This window comes from Trichoplusia ni, chromosome 8, assembly GCF_003590095.1.
Source record: "Trichoplusia ni isolate ovarian cell line Hi5 chromosome 8, tn1, whole genome shotgun sequence".
Classification (NCBI taxonomy): Eukaryota; Metazoa; Arthropoda; class Insecta; order Lepidoptera; family Noctuidae; genus Trichoplusia; species Trichoplusia ni.
In genome coordinates, this window is record NC_039485.1 from 14,565,207 (window position 1) to 14,580,762 (window position 15,556).

The window sequence follows — 15,556 nt, forward strand, 5'->3', positions numbered from 1 at the left end:
CCGCCGCCGCATCCGCGAGATGCTGCACAGCACTCTGCACATGCACCAGCGGCCCGGCACACTGTGCTCGTGTCAGTTCACGCCAGCCCCGGGTAAGCGATCGAAGACTGCCACCCGCTTTCACTTACAATTAAGTATGTTTGCGACTGGTTTAACTGTTTGTTTACATCGCTGTCAAACGAATCTATATTTTTAGCGAACAGTCTTAGAGTAGAGTAGGGCTCTTAGTTTTCTGTGTTTATCTAGAAGTTTTAACCTTTGAACTAAAAGTAGGTATCAGTCGGTTGCAAAACCGCAATTTCAGAGCCGAAACCTTATTCGGCCTTTTTCGAAATGTTTCATCAGTTCGTTTAATTGTAACTCTACAAATTGAGTATATAGGCAAAATATAAGTGGAATATTTTAGTGGAAAGTTTTTTTTATTAGAACATCTCAGACAAATACACGCTCATTCTAGGGAGAAGACTATTTTAAACTTTTATTAAATGATCATTATTCAAGTATTAACGAACACAACCCAAAAAATAAGGTTAAACATACCTAGAGGTATCTGTTATTTATTTAGAACACACAACACCTTAAAAACTCTAAAACACTAGAGAATATCAGAAAACTGACAAAATTGATTTTATGTGTACCAAAAGTAATTTAGCAAAGACTGCACTGCAAATAAATATGTACTTCGCTTTTGCCGCATTTAGCTCGGAGTCTCAACGTAACACTTTCGATTCTTTAAGTTAAGATTTAAGAACGACTTATGTAACCGATACAGTAAACAAAATATACTATGCCTTTGCTGCTTTAAAGCAGTTACAATACACGAAGAAATCGAGAAATAATAAATTGAATGCGTAGTCTACAATACAATAAATTAAAATAATTGTACCCTTGAACTTGCTTACATAATAATCAAGAACAGTTTATAGCTTCAATGTAGAGTTTCAGTATTATCTAACGAAATAATTTAAATATCGACGACAGCACGCAATTTTGCAAGGCACGTTATTTTTACTTATTGCTAAGATCCCTCATAAGGTTAAATCAAGACTTAAATAAGCTTACAAGCCATGCTCGGTTACCTAACAGTGCCTGCCGTTAAGTTATTGACAGTTTGAGGGAACAGATGTTCGTACAGTTGCAAACGTAGCACGTGTCACTCATGAACGAGCACGGACCTTGGCCACAGCTACTCCACATTACACCAACCCCATTATTTCATCCCTTTCTACCGGCCTTGCAGTTGTATTATTAATCCCTCTCGCACACTGGTACGATGTACGGGGTGCTGGTGTTGGTGTAAGGTTGTTAGACGTTGTCACCGGCAACGGTAGTCCGATACACAGCACGCGGCTGCACAGCGACCTGACGTGTTCAATAACCTGCACTCGACGAATTTGTTAAATCATTTACACTACATCAAGTGTTTTAAAAATCATGGACCCCATCACCGCATGTAAGTACTATTTATCAGTTAATTCCTCAAGTATTAATTTAAACGTATCAACGATATATCAGCTGAGCATGTTGTTTCAGACCTAGCTAGTGGAGAAATGTGTATTTGACCTAGAAATTGTTCTTGACCTACCGTTTATCTGTTACTTCTATGCTCATGTATTAATCATGCTGTAAACATTCATGTTTTTGTTATAATTTGAGTGTTATATTTGTTAGCAGTAACTTAATTAAATAAGAATCGTGTTAAATAAGTTATCTATAAAATTATACTAACCGTTTAGTGTTTTTAATTCATGCAGTACTACTATTGATAAATATTTATAGTTTTAATAACGTGATGTTTTCAGTTGCTGTTTAGAGCTTAAGTAATAATTAAATCGAGATTCGATTAATTATTAAAGTTTACGTAATTGCTTTTTTATGTAGAGAATCGCCTGATACAACTAATTCCTCCAGTTATTTATTTGGAGATCCAACATTTTTTTATCTCGAAGAATATTACATTTGTAGGTACAGTTCAAGTCGTTTTATTGCGTAAATTATAAAATTGTACTGTGATATTGAACTTGCCGCCATTTTCAATTAGTTAGAAATTTTCCCGCCGCACCGCTGCATTATGAGTATTATGATCACTATGCTAGTACGGTCTGACTCTACATAGCAGTTTATTGAGATTTTCGATTTCATGGAGTTTTTCAACGGCTAGTATAAATAGATACGTTTAAGTTTTAGATATAATCAACCTTTAAATATTCTAAACATAGTAATGGATACCTACTGTAACGAATTACACTTATAAATACGAAACGTCATTAATGTTGGTGTGAAGTAAGCTGATTTAAAATATATTATAGACTCCTTTTTATTCGACCTTATCTTAAGAGACTAACGTATTGCAACTTGCCTAACCTAATTCTCATTACGCGGAAGAAGCTGCGGGCAAAAGTTAGTCAAAGATCGTGTACAAATTTTATCGGTACAGCAGACCTCCTGAACAAAGAATTGAGAAAACTAGGTATCTGTTAAATATGTTTTTTTTCCGTTCACTGACCCGCCAAGTGATATCACTTACACGCTTCATTTGCCACGATTAAGTTACAAAATAATTACGCATCGCACTTTCCCCTTCTTGTCATATTAGTTTAGGGTACTCAAGACTGAAGCCAGAATAATTCCATGTAGAGTTACAAAACCGTAAAATAACAAGTCCTCCAACGATATCCGTAGTTTAATCCACAATAAATAACTCTTTCAGAACTTTGACTCCCTTTAAGTAACAAGATTTTATGATAATTGTTTTTTTATTTGGTCAGTAGTAGATATGGATTTAAACACATTACCGATTATAGCTGGTACATTTCTATAATGCGCCCTTCATTCTATTTTATACCCACATTAATAATTTCTCCACTTTTTCTTTTATTTCAGGTTTGCAGTAAAGTTCATTGTAAGCAAAGTGTAATGACAAGCAAGCCCTACATAAAACATGACATTGTCCGAAGCTTTCGATGACCCGTCAACCGCTATAGACAGCATTGAAAGTTCAGTCAATTTAAACTCTTTGTACTGTTCCCATCTATGGGCCAATAGTAATCTACGAAGTGCAATTATTACAGCTCCGTGTAGAGACCGAAACGTAATAACATATTGTTACACATGCAAAGGCAAAATAAGAAAATATGAACTTAAGTCAACAAGAAACTTTACGCCACATAATCATTCCACTCCTAACAAGGAGATTAAAATAGAAAAAGATGAAACATATGCAAATGAACAAGAAGAACATGCTATTGATAAAAATACACCTCAAACAGTTCGTTCATTCAACAACACCTTACAAGACTTAGAGTCCACAAATGTGGACAATAAACAACGCATTCCTTCCATATCCCAACAAATTGATTCCAGCTTTAGACAAAAATATACCTCTTATGAAATGGATCCTAATGATGATAGTCGGCGTAGACTTAGAAAAAGTTTGAGGGGTTTCGGATGTATCGTTAATTTTGCTTCGACTGATAGCTCTCTAAAGAAGAGAACGCAAATACAAGCCTGCTCAATAAGTGTGATGATTGTAGCGATCGTAATAATAAGTTTTATTTTGGTCAATTTTGCAAGCCCTAATTTTAAAGGTATGACCAACAAAATTAGTACAACTGTAGTGCCAACAAAGAATAAAGTCAATGAAACAACGTCTAATACAATAAATACACATTTAGAGGTTCCATCAAGAACAGAATTAAATGTAAGTAGTGTAGATTTCATGAGTACAGAATCCAGTCGCACTTATAATACAGAGAATTCTACATCAGTTAGTGCTATCTCTAAAATTCGTAAGAATATAGGAACATACCCAAAACTTTCAAGTAAGACAGATGAAAGTGAAAAGCCTAAAGACGTGAATAACAGAGATTTATCTCAAAGATTTTGTACGTGCCAAAAAAACGAAATCTGCATGTTAGACGAGAACAGTGGCACTTCGTTATGTAGAAAGCCAACGGATGACGATGATCCAACTGGTACGTTTAATTTATTTTCTTTTTTATTTCAAATGGTAAAATTTTAAACTGTTTGTCATGTAATACGTTGTTTCGCAGGTTGTGGAGGGCTGTGCGCCCTAGAGACTGAAGCTTGTCAACTAGTAGATAAAGCGCGAGGAGTGCGCGTGTGCCGGTTGCTGACACTTGTGACGTGTTCCCCCGACGAATGGAGATGTCGTAATGGACTCTGTGTTCCCGCGGATGCCCGCTGTAATGGCTCTATACAATGCTACGACCGTTCTGATGAAATGTATTGTGGTAAGGCGTCTTAGGTACATACCTACAAATCTTAACTACTTCGTACTACATAATATTAATAAAAATATGAACATGCGCTGTACCTTTACAGAGTGCGATTTAACGAAGCAGTTTCGTTGCGGCCATTCCATATCTTGCTTTTCACACACAAAGCTATGCGACGGTATTATTGATTGCTGGGATGGTTACGACGAAGTCAATTGCACGACTGGTAAGATTTTCGAAATACTTATGAATAACAGAATATATGTAGTTTGTACCTAAACTGTCCACATACATTATACTTAACCGATATTTGTATCTATTTTTGTAAGGTTTTTTTTTATTCACCAAATGATATTTAAGAAAACAAGAAAACCTCTGTCCGGCTATTAAAATAACTAGAAAATTATGCGTTAGCATCAAGCCAAACCGGGTTATATGAATGTGCTCATTCAGACCTAACGGGTCTTCCTCAACTAACTTCCTTGCGATGACATTATACTAAGGTATGACGATTTTAGGTACTAACTGCTGTACTAAGGTTTCAAACAAATAACATTTTTAGAATGTCCCGCTGACCAATTCACATGCACTGATGGCCAGTGTATAATGGCTTCAAGATTCTGCGACGGTCTAGCAGACTGCGCAGATGGAAGCGACGAACCAGATGGCTGTGGCGGGAATTGTGGAGCACATGAAATACGCTGCAAGAACCAACGTTGTGTACCCCGCACCGTGCATTGCGACGGCTACGACAACTGTGGCGATCTCACCGACGAGATGCAATGTTCTAAATAATAAAAGTAGGAAAAACTACGAGCGGGAAAATTATTTTTATTTATTTGTATTGTACCTTTTAAGTAGGTAATCGTCCTTGAGACCACAACGTATGCTTTCGAACCAAAGACTATAACTGAAATCCTCATGGGCAGCCACAATGTGTTTTCATTCCTAGAAATAAAATTATTTTTTTAGTATAACTTTGAGTGTAATATTTTTTTCTTTCCCAGATCTATTTTTGTTTAAACTTAATATCTGTAACATGTTAGTAGGGTTTTACAATAAAACTAAAGATATATTTTTGATAAATGCCTTGTCCTTTATTCTTTAAAATGAGGCTAGTTAGCTTTTTTTAAATGACCTCAGATGCACAATTTTTAAATGAATTGATACCTAATTATTCAAGATCTCTGACCCTGCAGGTATTGTGTGCACACTGATTCATACTACCTTTGTATTGCGCTCAAGGAATTTCAAGGAATTGTTTACCAAAGTTATAAAAAAGCAAAACAATACAAGCGATACGACCTTTCGAGTCATTTTGGATTGAACACAATTTACAGTTACTTCTTTTTTCGTCATTGCAATAAATTGACATGTTAATATTGCGCAGCTTTTATATTTTTTATGGATTTTAATATCTGAAATAAACAACTACCATTATTTTCAATTATAAAATACATTGTCTTTTTGTGACAAACAATGTAAGCTCTTTATCTTTAAAAGAAAAATAATTTATTAGTGATGAGGGCTTCTAAAAAATATAATTATCACAACATTAGGCAGTTGTTCTTTCAATTTCATTTAAGTGTTACCCGCGACAAGCCCGGACGCAATTCAAACATTGCAAATCGTTTTTTGAGTCTGTGGTTGATTCTCGACGCTTCTTTATGTTTCATTCACTTTGGTTAGTTTGGTTTATGGTTTGATTTTCTTCATGATTCGTCGACACGATTGATGATTGATGAATGAATAGTGATGACTTTATCTGAGTTTGCATTCAGTTGATTTTCGGAATTTGTAAAATAGGAAAGTAATTTTCTTGTCATATAAATATGGCTGATAGTGATGATGAATATGATCGTAAAAGACGAGACAAGTTTCGGGGAGAACGAGGTGCCGCTGAAGGCAGCAGTTACCGAAACAGCGACCGACGCGAGGACAGGAGTCGTGGTAGAGAAGAGTGGTCGGAAAGGTAAAAAGAAAGTTTTCTTTTTTATGATTATTACCGCTGATTTCGCCAAGCATGCTCAATGTGTTATAAAATTTCTTGCAGATCCCAACCTCAATCCTTTGAACCGCCAAAAATCCCCATCCAAGTTCCTAAACCTACTAAAAGATCAGTAGCTCTTATAATCAGGTAAAAACTTGTAATGTAGGTCATAAAACGATGCCAGACCAAATTTTAGATCAGTTATTATTTGTAAATTATATAATGTTCTAATTTGTGATATTTTTAGATTAGTAATAAAATTCTAACTGGGTGTGTAAAAAAAAATATCAACCTAAAAGAATGAACTCGAGTAGTTCTTATCTTGATGCAGTATTGTATAAGATTCAATTCTTGAGTTCTGAGTTATTCATTACTTTATGATATTGTATCATCTTTCACTGCTCTGATTTCCTCAGTGACATTATTATAATTCTTGCTGAATAATCTATCAATGTCATAGTAGGAAAATGCAGTGAATCAGAAACATAAACTTAACTTGTTTTCATTGGAAGGTCCCGTGGAGGTCGCTCTGGCCCTGACTATAGAGATTATCGAGGAGGAGCAAGTGCTAGCCGAGGATACTCTCCTGTCAGAGGAGAAGGTCCTCCTAGCAAGCGCATCAGACCAGACTGGCCTATAGATGAAAGAAGATATGGTGGGATGCCTCATGATTCTTATGGCTATGGCTGGCCTCATGATCACTTCGGGCCCCATCCTGCACACCAAGGCTATGGGCAACCTATGCCCCCTGTACCAGCTAGGTAAGATAGATTAATTTTTTATTTATTTATTTATATAGGTTTACCAACAGCTTCTGTGTACAGTAATGCTTATGTGCAGTTATGCTTTTTTGAATGCTGGTTAACCAGCATTCAAAAAAGAAGTGATAAGTGCTAGAAAGAATCTAAAACTAAATTAACTAAGTTACATGAGCTTGAAGCTAAAACCATACTAGAGCAATAAACTTAAAACATACTTATAAACAAAACCAGTATTGTCTCTTTGCGACAGGAGAGCAGGAAAGGATAAATTGATTTTGATAAATATTTTACTGTAAAAAGGAAATTTTTATGAGTAAATAAGTTCCTTACATTTAAACAACTACATTTTATTTGTCATTTAGAGACACAGTGTTGCCATTGGGCGCTACCGATGGGCCACCCACCATGATGTCGTTCAAAGCATTCCTGGCGGCTCAAGACGATTCCATCACCGTTGATGATGCCATCCAGAAGTACAATGAATACAAGCTCGAGTTTAGGAGACAACAGCTTAATGAGTTTTTCGTTGCTCACAAAGATGAAGAATGGTATGTATTTCTTGACTGACAATAGAGCTAATCTGTCCATAATATTAAATCTTCAAAATTATTGGGAAATCAAATTTTTGGCTCTTTATGCATGATAAAATAAATTGGGAATTGGCCTTTCAAGTAAAACTTTAGGAACCAATAACTTGCTCTTTGTATGTTTGCTGGTTATCGAGAAATTCTAAGCATACATTTTGTCACATGTTTGCAGTTGTAGATACTATGAAATCTGGTTATGCTTAGAATTTTTCAACGATGCTATGCAAATGTTAACAGTTACCTTTTTTCCTACAGTCTACAGTGTATTCGCGTGGATTGCTGGACATCGTTAAGAAAACTTAATTTCAACTTAATGCAAATGATTAAATGCTGTGTGTAGCTAGAATATTTCGCGTTGACCCGTAGCGCGCAATGCTACAGGTTTCGTTTCTGTTAGGGGTAGGGCTAAAATATTCCACATATGTGGAACAGGTGAGATTATGAAGATTTTTTAAATATATGTATTCTAAGCAATTTTAGTTTTCTGTGACATGAAGTTCAACCAATCTGGATGTGTTACGAAAGGTCGTTTATTTCCTTACGTATTTAGTTACTGAGGCCGATTTTTAAACATAATACCTGCTAAGAGTTTTAGGGTTATGTTTTTTATTTATGTTTTCACTGTCTTTTTTTACCATGTAGGCTGCGCAAAAAGACATGCATCAATTTTTATTTGCTGTGTTTAGTTTCTTGTGTAAAAATCGGTCTAATTACTTCAGTTTATTAGTGTTTTATGGACTCTTTCATCTATAACAATACCATCAGCTAATATATCTCCTTTTTCTTAGGTTCAAGATCAAATACCATCCTGAAGAATCTGTGAAAAGAAAAGAAGAACAGTTGGGTGCCTTGAAGGTAAACACAATTTAATTTAATTCAATTCAATTTATTTTATTTTCAGGCAACATGGCCCATAGATAATATATACCTTACAGACTAACATACATATAAATTATAAGTAGAGTATAAGTGCTAACGTGGCAATTAATGTACATATGGGGCAATATGTTTGACGTAATTATATGATATAAGATTTCGCAAGTAATTTTTGGATCCAACTAAAGTCCTTCGTCATTAAGGTATATCGATGGTGATGCCCTGGTCGCCAGTCGGAACTGTTACCGTAGTTATAATAAAAATATTGGCTAACATGTTGTTTTTACAGAATCGACTAAACGTATTCCTGGAGTTGCTGGAGAAAGGGGAACTTGATAAGGTTTCTGTTGATATTGACAAGTCTGACAAGTTGATTAGACTGCTGGATACAGTGGTCATAAAACTTGAGGGTGGGACCGAAGAGGACTTGAAGGAACTGGATGAGCCTCCACAACAAGAAGTTGTTAATTCGAATGATAAAGCAGGTACTTACACTTATAATATAATATTATATTTATATAACTCTAATGTAGATACATTAGTGATTAGACCATTTACCATTGACCTAAATATTAAGTGGTCTTGCTTTATTGTACATTGCTGTCTTCTAATATTTTATGGTCTTTGTAGATAAGATTGATGCAGACAAGCCTGTTGTCATTGATGTAGATGATGTGAATGTAAAAGAAGAAAAAGAGGAGGAGGACAAAAAGGTTTGTTCTTTGAATAGTATTTTTACTACAATAACATATCGTAGTTTATGTACTTGCCTTTTCATAGTCTTATTATTTATATTACAAGTTTTCTTGGTACTCATTGATATTTCTTACCTAGGAGAAAAAATCCGAGTCCCCAAAACCGACTGCGCCTCTTACTATGGAGATTGATCCCCATTTACGACAACTCCAAGAGCAGGCAAAATTGTTCTCCCGGTTCAACTCGACTGGAACTGAGTCTGGCGAGCAGGGAGAGGTAGAAGAAAAGGAACCCCGTAAGTGTTATTCACCTTCATTGATATAAAACTACTTGGAACATTGCACTGCCAGTTAATTTTCGCCGATACTACAAATATCAGAATTGTCATCAAGTTAGCCAATTGATCGTTCAGGATTTTTTGCGGGAAACCAAAACCAAACTACCCGCATCGCCGCATCGGCGATTGGTTTTACCATAATTATATTATGTATTCGAGAAATTAATAACAAAGTTAAACTTAACAGCGCCGCCAGGGTCGTCGTCAAGTTCATCATCTTCCAGTTCCTCTTCATCCAGTTCAGAAGACGAGGGAGAAGTAAACAATCGGCGCAAGTCCAAATCTAAGTCCAAAACTCCACCACCAGACAAGTCACCTAAGAATAAAGAGAAATCCAAGTCCCCGAGTGTTGAGAAAACTGTTGAGAAGACCAACGATAAAGAAAAGGATAAAAGTGGTGATGAGAAAGCCGAATCGGTCAGCGATGTGGTAATCGAGAAGAAACAATGTCGCGCGTTGCACAAAACTACTTCCATATTCTTAAGAAACTTAGCTCCTACCATCACGAAGGCCGAAGTTGAAGCTGTAAGTACAGTACCTGAATGGAGTATTTAATAGTCTCTTGCTGTGAAAGTCACAATTTTTTTTCAACATTTTTATTAAAGTTGGGTACATCAAAAATAAACAGGCTAATAATTTTCTCGCAGATGTGCAAACGCTACGGAGGTTTTCTTCGTGTTGCTCTTGCCGACCCGCTACCAGAACGTCGTTGGTTTCGCCGTGGCTGGGTCACCTTCCGTCGTGACGTCAACATTAAAGATATTTGTTGGAATCTTAACAATATTAGGGTAAGTTACCAATTTTTCTCCATATAATTAGTAAATAAATAATGCACATCGTGTTTATTTTAAAGCGAGCATGAAGCTCATATAATCTTTGAATTATTATTATGATTTATTAAAATAAATCGTTCCTAAACCAATGCATTTCTTATATTGTTTTTGTTAAAATCTCTTGCATTTTAATGCTTCTAAAGTGAAAACAATCTATTTAAAGCATGCTATGACATAACTATGGGCGTATGTTCCCCGCTAGCTGCGCGAGTGCGAGCTGGGCGCCATAGTGAACCGCGACCTGAACCGGCGCATCCGGCCGGTGTCGGGCATCACGCTGGAGCGCGGCGTGCTGCGCGCGGACGCGCGGCTGGCGGCGCGCCTGGCGCACCTGCTCGACACGCGCTCCCGTCTGTGGCAGCAGGACGCGCCCGCGCCCGGGGACGAGGTACTCATTCAATAAGCGATGCAATAACTGACACTAACCGTCATATACTGAAGCAAGTAACTGTTGACACTTTTGCTCTGGCAATTATAGTTCATAAGATTTGAAATTAAAATGACTGATTGTTTAATTATGACCCAAAACTTTTTTCTATAAAAGCTTAGTACTTTCTTTAATATGTATTTAAAACACTAATTATTTTTTCTTATACAGAACTTTAGCCTGAACTCGAAGAACCCAGTGCTGCACAAGATCACAGAGCATTTAATAGAAGAAGCTTCAACTGAAGAGGAAGAGTTGCTAGGACTAGAAGCATCGTCCGAGTCACAACAGGCTTCTGAGCAACCAGATCCCGAACTTATCCGCGTTCTAGACCGCCTAGTTCTATACTTACGTATAGTACACTCCGTTGATTATTACAATCATTGCGAGTATCCTTACGAGGATGAAATGCCTAACCGCTGCGGTATTATGCACGCCAGGTCTGGACCACCAGCGAATAAGGTGAATAATTTATTAATTATTACAAAAAATATTTTTTTAATTTTGTTACATAGAGCTTTGAAGAATATTCGAGCCTGTATTACTCTGATATTTTTTAAAGTTGTATACATTATATTACTGTAGCTTGTGAACTGATTTACAGCCGACCCAGCAGGAGATACAAGACTATGTGAAAACATTTGAAGGAAAAATGTCTGCCTTCTTACAAGACGTCAAGCCTCTTTCTGACGAAGAGCTGCACAAGCTCGGAATAAAGGTAACAAAAAGTTTATTTTCAATGCAAGTTAACATTAAGTTATTTTAAACATTATCTTCTTATTCTTTATTTCTTTCTCAGGATACTGATGCAGAAGTGGAAAAGTTCATCCTTGCTAATACTCAAGAGCTTGCCAAAGATAAATGGTTGTGCCCTCTGAGTGGCAAGAAGTTTAAGGGACCAGACTTTATACGAAAGCACATTTTTAACAAACATGGTGAAAAGGTTAGTTTTCAATATCCATATTTTTAATATCATTATCTACCAGGTTTATCTGGTCCATATGGTAACATATCAAAACGTACTTTAAGTATTCTTAAAAAACGATTTGTTTCCCGATTATAAACGACGTTCCTTTGTGAAAAAGTGATTTTCTATACATTAGATAATAATGACAATAATAAAGATTTTGCCTCAGCAAAGTTATTATAACTCTATAGACAATTTACATGATTCTTCAGAGATAAATGAAATTCGCACATAAAATAAGTCTATTATTTAGACACAATGTTATAACACATGAAACCCCGACACGGAATACGAACACGGTTACTGATACCACTAGAGTCAGGCCTTTCAGCTTGTGTATAAAGAGGCATTGAGTTTTGCATTGTCAGCGTGTTTGTTACATAGTAGTTGGCACAATACCCATGTGAATGCTTGTGTCGTGTGTGCAGGTGGACGAGGTCCGGCGCGAGGTGTCGTACTTCAACGCGTACGTGCGCGACGTGCGGCGGCCGCAGCAGCCCGAGCCCGCCGCGCGCGCGCAGCCGCCGCCGCACGCGCCGCCGCCCGCGCCGTGCGTACACATACATACCAAGCGGCTACAAGTCTAGGGCTGCCATGGCCAAACTTACTGAAATTGACAAAAATATACACAAAGGGATATGCTAAATTTGCAATCATGGATCTATTTTTAAAATCTAATTTTGTATATATATTGTTTATTGTTTTCTCCGAGCGCTTATGCCATTCAATTGTTTAGAGACAGTGAGAAACAGACGGAAACGAGGAATAAGCAAAGCAGACTTTGAAATGATGATTCTTAACAGCCCACACAAAAGCCTTTACAATGATAAACATTGTTTTTTTGACTTAAAGTATTCTATGTATAAATTTATATTATACTAGCTGTTGCCCGCGACTTCGTCCGCGAGGTTAGAAGATATAAGTTATGATTTATACCTGCCCTGTTTTTTTCACACTTTCCATTGTATCTTCGCTCCTATTAGTCGCAGCGTGATGATATATAGCCTATAACCTTCATTGACGAATGGTCTATTCAACACAAAAAGAATTTTTCGATTTGGACTAGTAGTTCCTAAGATTATCGCGTTGAAACAAACAAGCAAACTCTTCAGCTTTATATATTAGTATAAATATTAATTTAGTGTAAGTTGTAGTATTATGACTGTATTAGATACGTTGTCCCGTTAGCAGGTACGGAGGCGGGCCGGGCGGCGGCGCGGGCGGCGCTCGCGGCTGGGGCTGGGGCGGCTGGGCCCCGCCCGCATACGCGCCCAGGCATCCGCGCTTCACACGGCCCAGGTAACACCACACTACTGCTTACATTCATTATCAAAATCATTCCATCATCTAACACGAAACTTGTTTTTAGTAAGCTAAAGCCAAATTTTCCGCATATCGTCCTGAGAAATACTAGCTTAAAACCTAATCCTTTTAATTACTGTTGCCATAATGCAGATACAACAAATAAATTCTGCATAACATAGGTTACAACTAATTGATACAGCAACATGTATTGGTTAGTACTAAATGGAACGTCGTAAACTTGGCTTTATTGTACATGGAGAGTATGTAGTAATCGTTACCGCATTACCTTCAAAACTGATGTGACTATGGACAAAATAATATCCTAATTTTGTATATAAAAAAAATTTGCTTGTACTGTACATAAATCGTTACAACATTTCAAATTCTATCATCTTATGAAAAGTGAAAAATATTATTTTGAATCTTTCTACACTACATTGATTTAGTTTTTCTAGTTTTGAACACTTGGTTTTTTGCATGAAAGATGGGTTCTTTCTAAGCATGATTTAGTCGGTCTGGTGTCTCGCGCTTTTCTTGACAGTTGATAATTAGGGACATCATCCGTAAATTATTCCGAACAATTTTAGCTGTTATATTGTTTCGATCGTCTGAAGAAGTGTCCTCACAGATCCTCTTGTCTTGTTAACTCATTCTCGATATTTTTAAACCTTTTTCGTAAAAGAGTGTTAAACTAGATTTATATTCATGCTGCATATATGTATGCAATTGCATGTAACAACTCACAATATAGAATTACAATGAGGTATTAGATCACTATGTCACAGCTTGCCAGTATTCACTAGTAACTCATTTGACTGTCTGATTTCTTCTAAACCTCTAGACTAATATTTGCATCTCATTTCACTTACCGCTCACATGCAAGCTACATTAAAATGCCTTTCGTTATGTGTAATAGGTACATACATACATTTAACATCAAAAGAGCATGAATTAACATTACTGGCAATCTAAATATGAATCATCGTAAAGCTTCCGACAATTTTGCATGGCCTTAACATTTTGACTCTCAATTCTGCTAACTTATATATATATTCTCATAAAACGTCATATTGCTTCATTATTAATACTGGCGACAACTGGGTATAATATGTATAGTTATATTTCAAATATCTGTTGCTTGGCATCCTGCTACATTGCGTTACAAATTGCTTACTATAATTTCAGAACTATTCTAAATTGTAGGAAATAATTTCCAGGGAAAATGTGGACCGCTCCCGGCCTATTATTGCATACAACGATCTTGACTTCCCGGACAGCGGTGACATATTCTAAAAGTGTGTAAATGACAAAATATATCATTTCTATTGTTATAGTAAGCATTCCGTTGTACCTATTTAAAGAATAATGTTAAATAAACTGAAACAATACTTGTGTAGTGTTCATAGCAGATGAGGTGCTAAGTATAATGTGTTCACTTAATTATTTTGTCGATATGTAATAACTAGCAGAATTACTTTACCAGTCATAAATCATTTTTGTGATAATTATAGGATGTATCCTATATTATTTCTATATTATTTCATCCTATATTATTTCAAATTACCTATATCTCCTGCCGTCAACTATCGGCCAGATAATTATTTTTCATTATACATATTTTAATACACTCCTAGACCAGCTTCTCGCTACAATACTAAATAAAATAATATGATAATAAATGAATTCCTTAACTTTTTACACTTGTATTCTATTTTTATAAACAATACAGTTATGTATCCTTGATAAAATTGGAGGGAATAACAATTATGGATTGGTATACAATATTGTCTTCTATCATTATTTGTTGTATGATTTATAATAAATAGTCTTAAATTTTGACGTGCCATCATTTTATTCCTAAATCCTCATAAACATTCTCCCGGGAAGCTAATTTCTTACAAAACCGCTTATGTAATGATGCAGTGTGACATTTGATTAGTCAGAGTTGTAGTGTTTTGAGTGGTCTTCCAATTGTGTTGTGTGAGTTTCCGCTAACGTAGCTAATGTGGTTGATTGTTAAAGGGGCGGCGGCGGCGGCGCCGAATTCCGTCCGATGATACACTACCGCGACTTGGATGCCCCACGCGAACCTGACGAGTTCGTTTAACGTGGACCCTTGCAACAACAACTTGCCAAAGGATACACTAGATTTATAACCACCAATATACAGACCCCCAGACTCATGATCGCTGTATATAGATCTATGTTATAATAGTAAGGTTCACAAAAAAACTATTTCTCGAATTAGATGTAAGCTTATTCTTAAAAAAGCATTTCTCATATTTTACTGTATTTTACGAATACATAAATTATTTCTTAAAAATGATATTTTATTTAGATAGAACTATTACATCATATCCATATAATATCTGTAGTTTCACGTATTAAAGACACATTAGGTCCACAATAGGAACTTACAACTTTTGATACAAAACAAAAATGTGAATAACAAAAATTTTAAATAAACTTTAAAAGCTTAAAAAATATTACTTATTATAATAGAAATTAACATATTAAATGAGCACACAAAAATTAAACT

General features: G+C 36.1%; 2 protein-coding genes across 3 annotated transcripts; both read left to right on the forward strand.

Moving 5' to 3' along the window:
* The first annotated feature begins 2 nt into the window (after window positions 1-2).
* LOC113496970 lies at window positions 3-5,215 on the forward strand. 2 transcript variants are annotated; one of them, XM_026876382.1, is made up of 6 exons: window positions 3-92; window positions 1,241-1,453; window positions 2,884-3,974; window positions 4,053-4,253; window positions 4,345-4,464; window positions 4,801-5,215. In XM_026876382.1, exons 3-6 carry the CDS (start codon window positions 2,942-2,944, stop codon window positions 5,031-5,033), a joined length of 1,587 nt encoding a protein of 528 aa, XP_026732183.1. In that variant the 5' UTR covers window positions 3-92; window positions 1,241-1,453; window positions 2,884-2,941; the 3' UTR covers window positions 5,034-5,215. The 2 variants fall into 2 exon arrangements, with proteins under 2 accessions (XP_026732183.1, XP_026732184.1); XM_026876383.1 differs by lacking the exon at window positions 1,241-1,453 and having other exon boundaries at window positions 48-92.
* Window positions 5,216-5,936: 721 nt separating this feature from the next.
* LOC113496972 (serrate RNA effector molecule homolog) lies at window positions 5,937-15,340 on the forward strand. The gene is made up of 16 exons (XM_026876385.1): window positions 5,937-6,210; window positions 6,741-6,989; window positions 7,352-7,537; window positions 8,365-8,431; window positions 8,742-8,937; window positions 9,083-9,165; window positions 9,287-9,443; window positions 9,673-10,010; window positions 10,133-10,273; window positions 10,521-10,706; window positions 10,917-11,207; window positions 11,350-11,463; window positions 11,545-11,688; window positions 12,141-12,262; window positions 12,904-13,011; window positions 15,040-15,340. The coding sequence occupies exons 1-16, from the start codon at window positions 6,071-6,073 to the stop codon at window positions 15,122-15,124; spliced, it is 2,607 nt and encodes an 868-aa protein (XP_026732186.1). The 5' UTR covers window positions 5,937-6,070; the 3' UTR covers window positions 15,125-15,340.
* The last annotated feature ends 216 nt before the right edge of the window (window positions 15,341-15,556 follow it).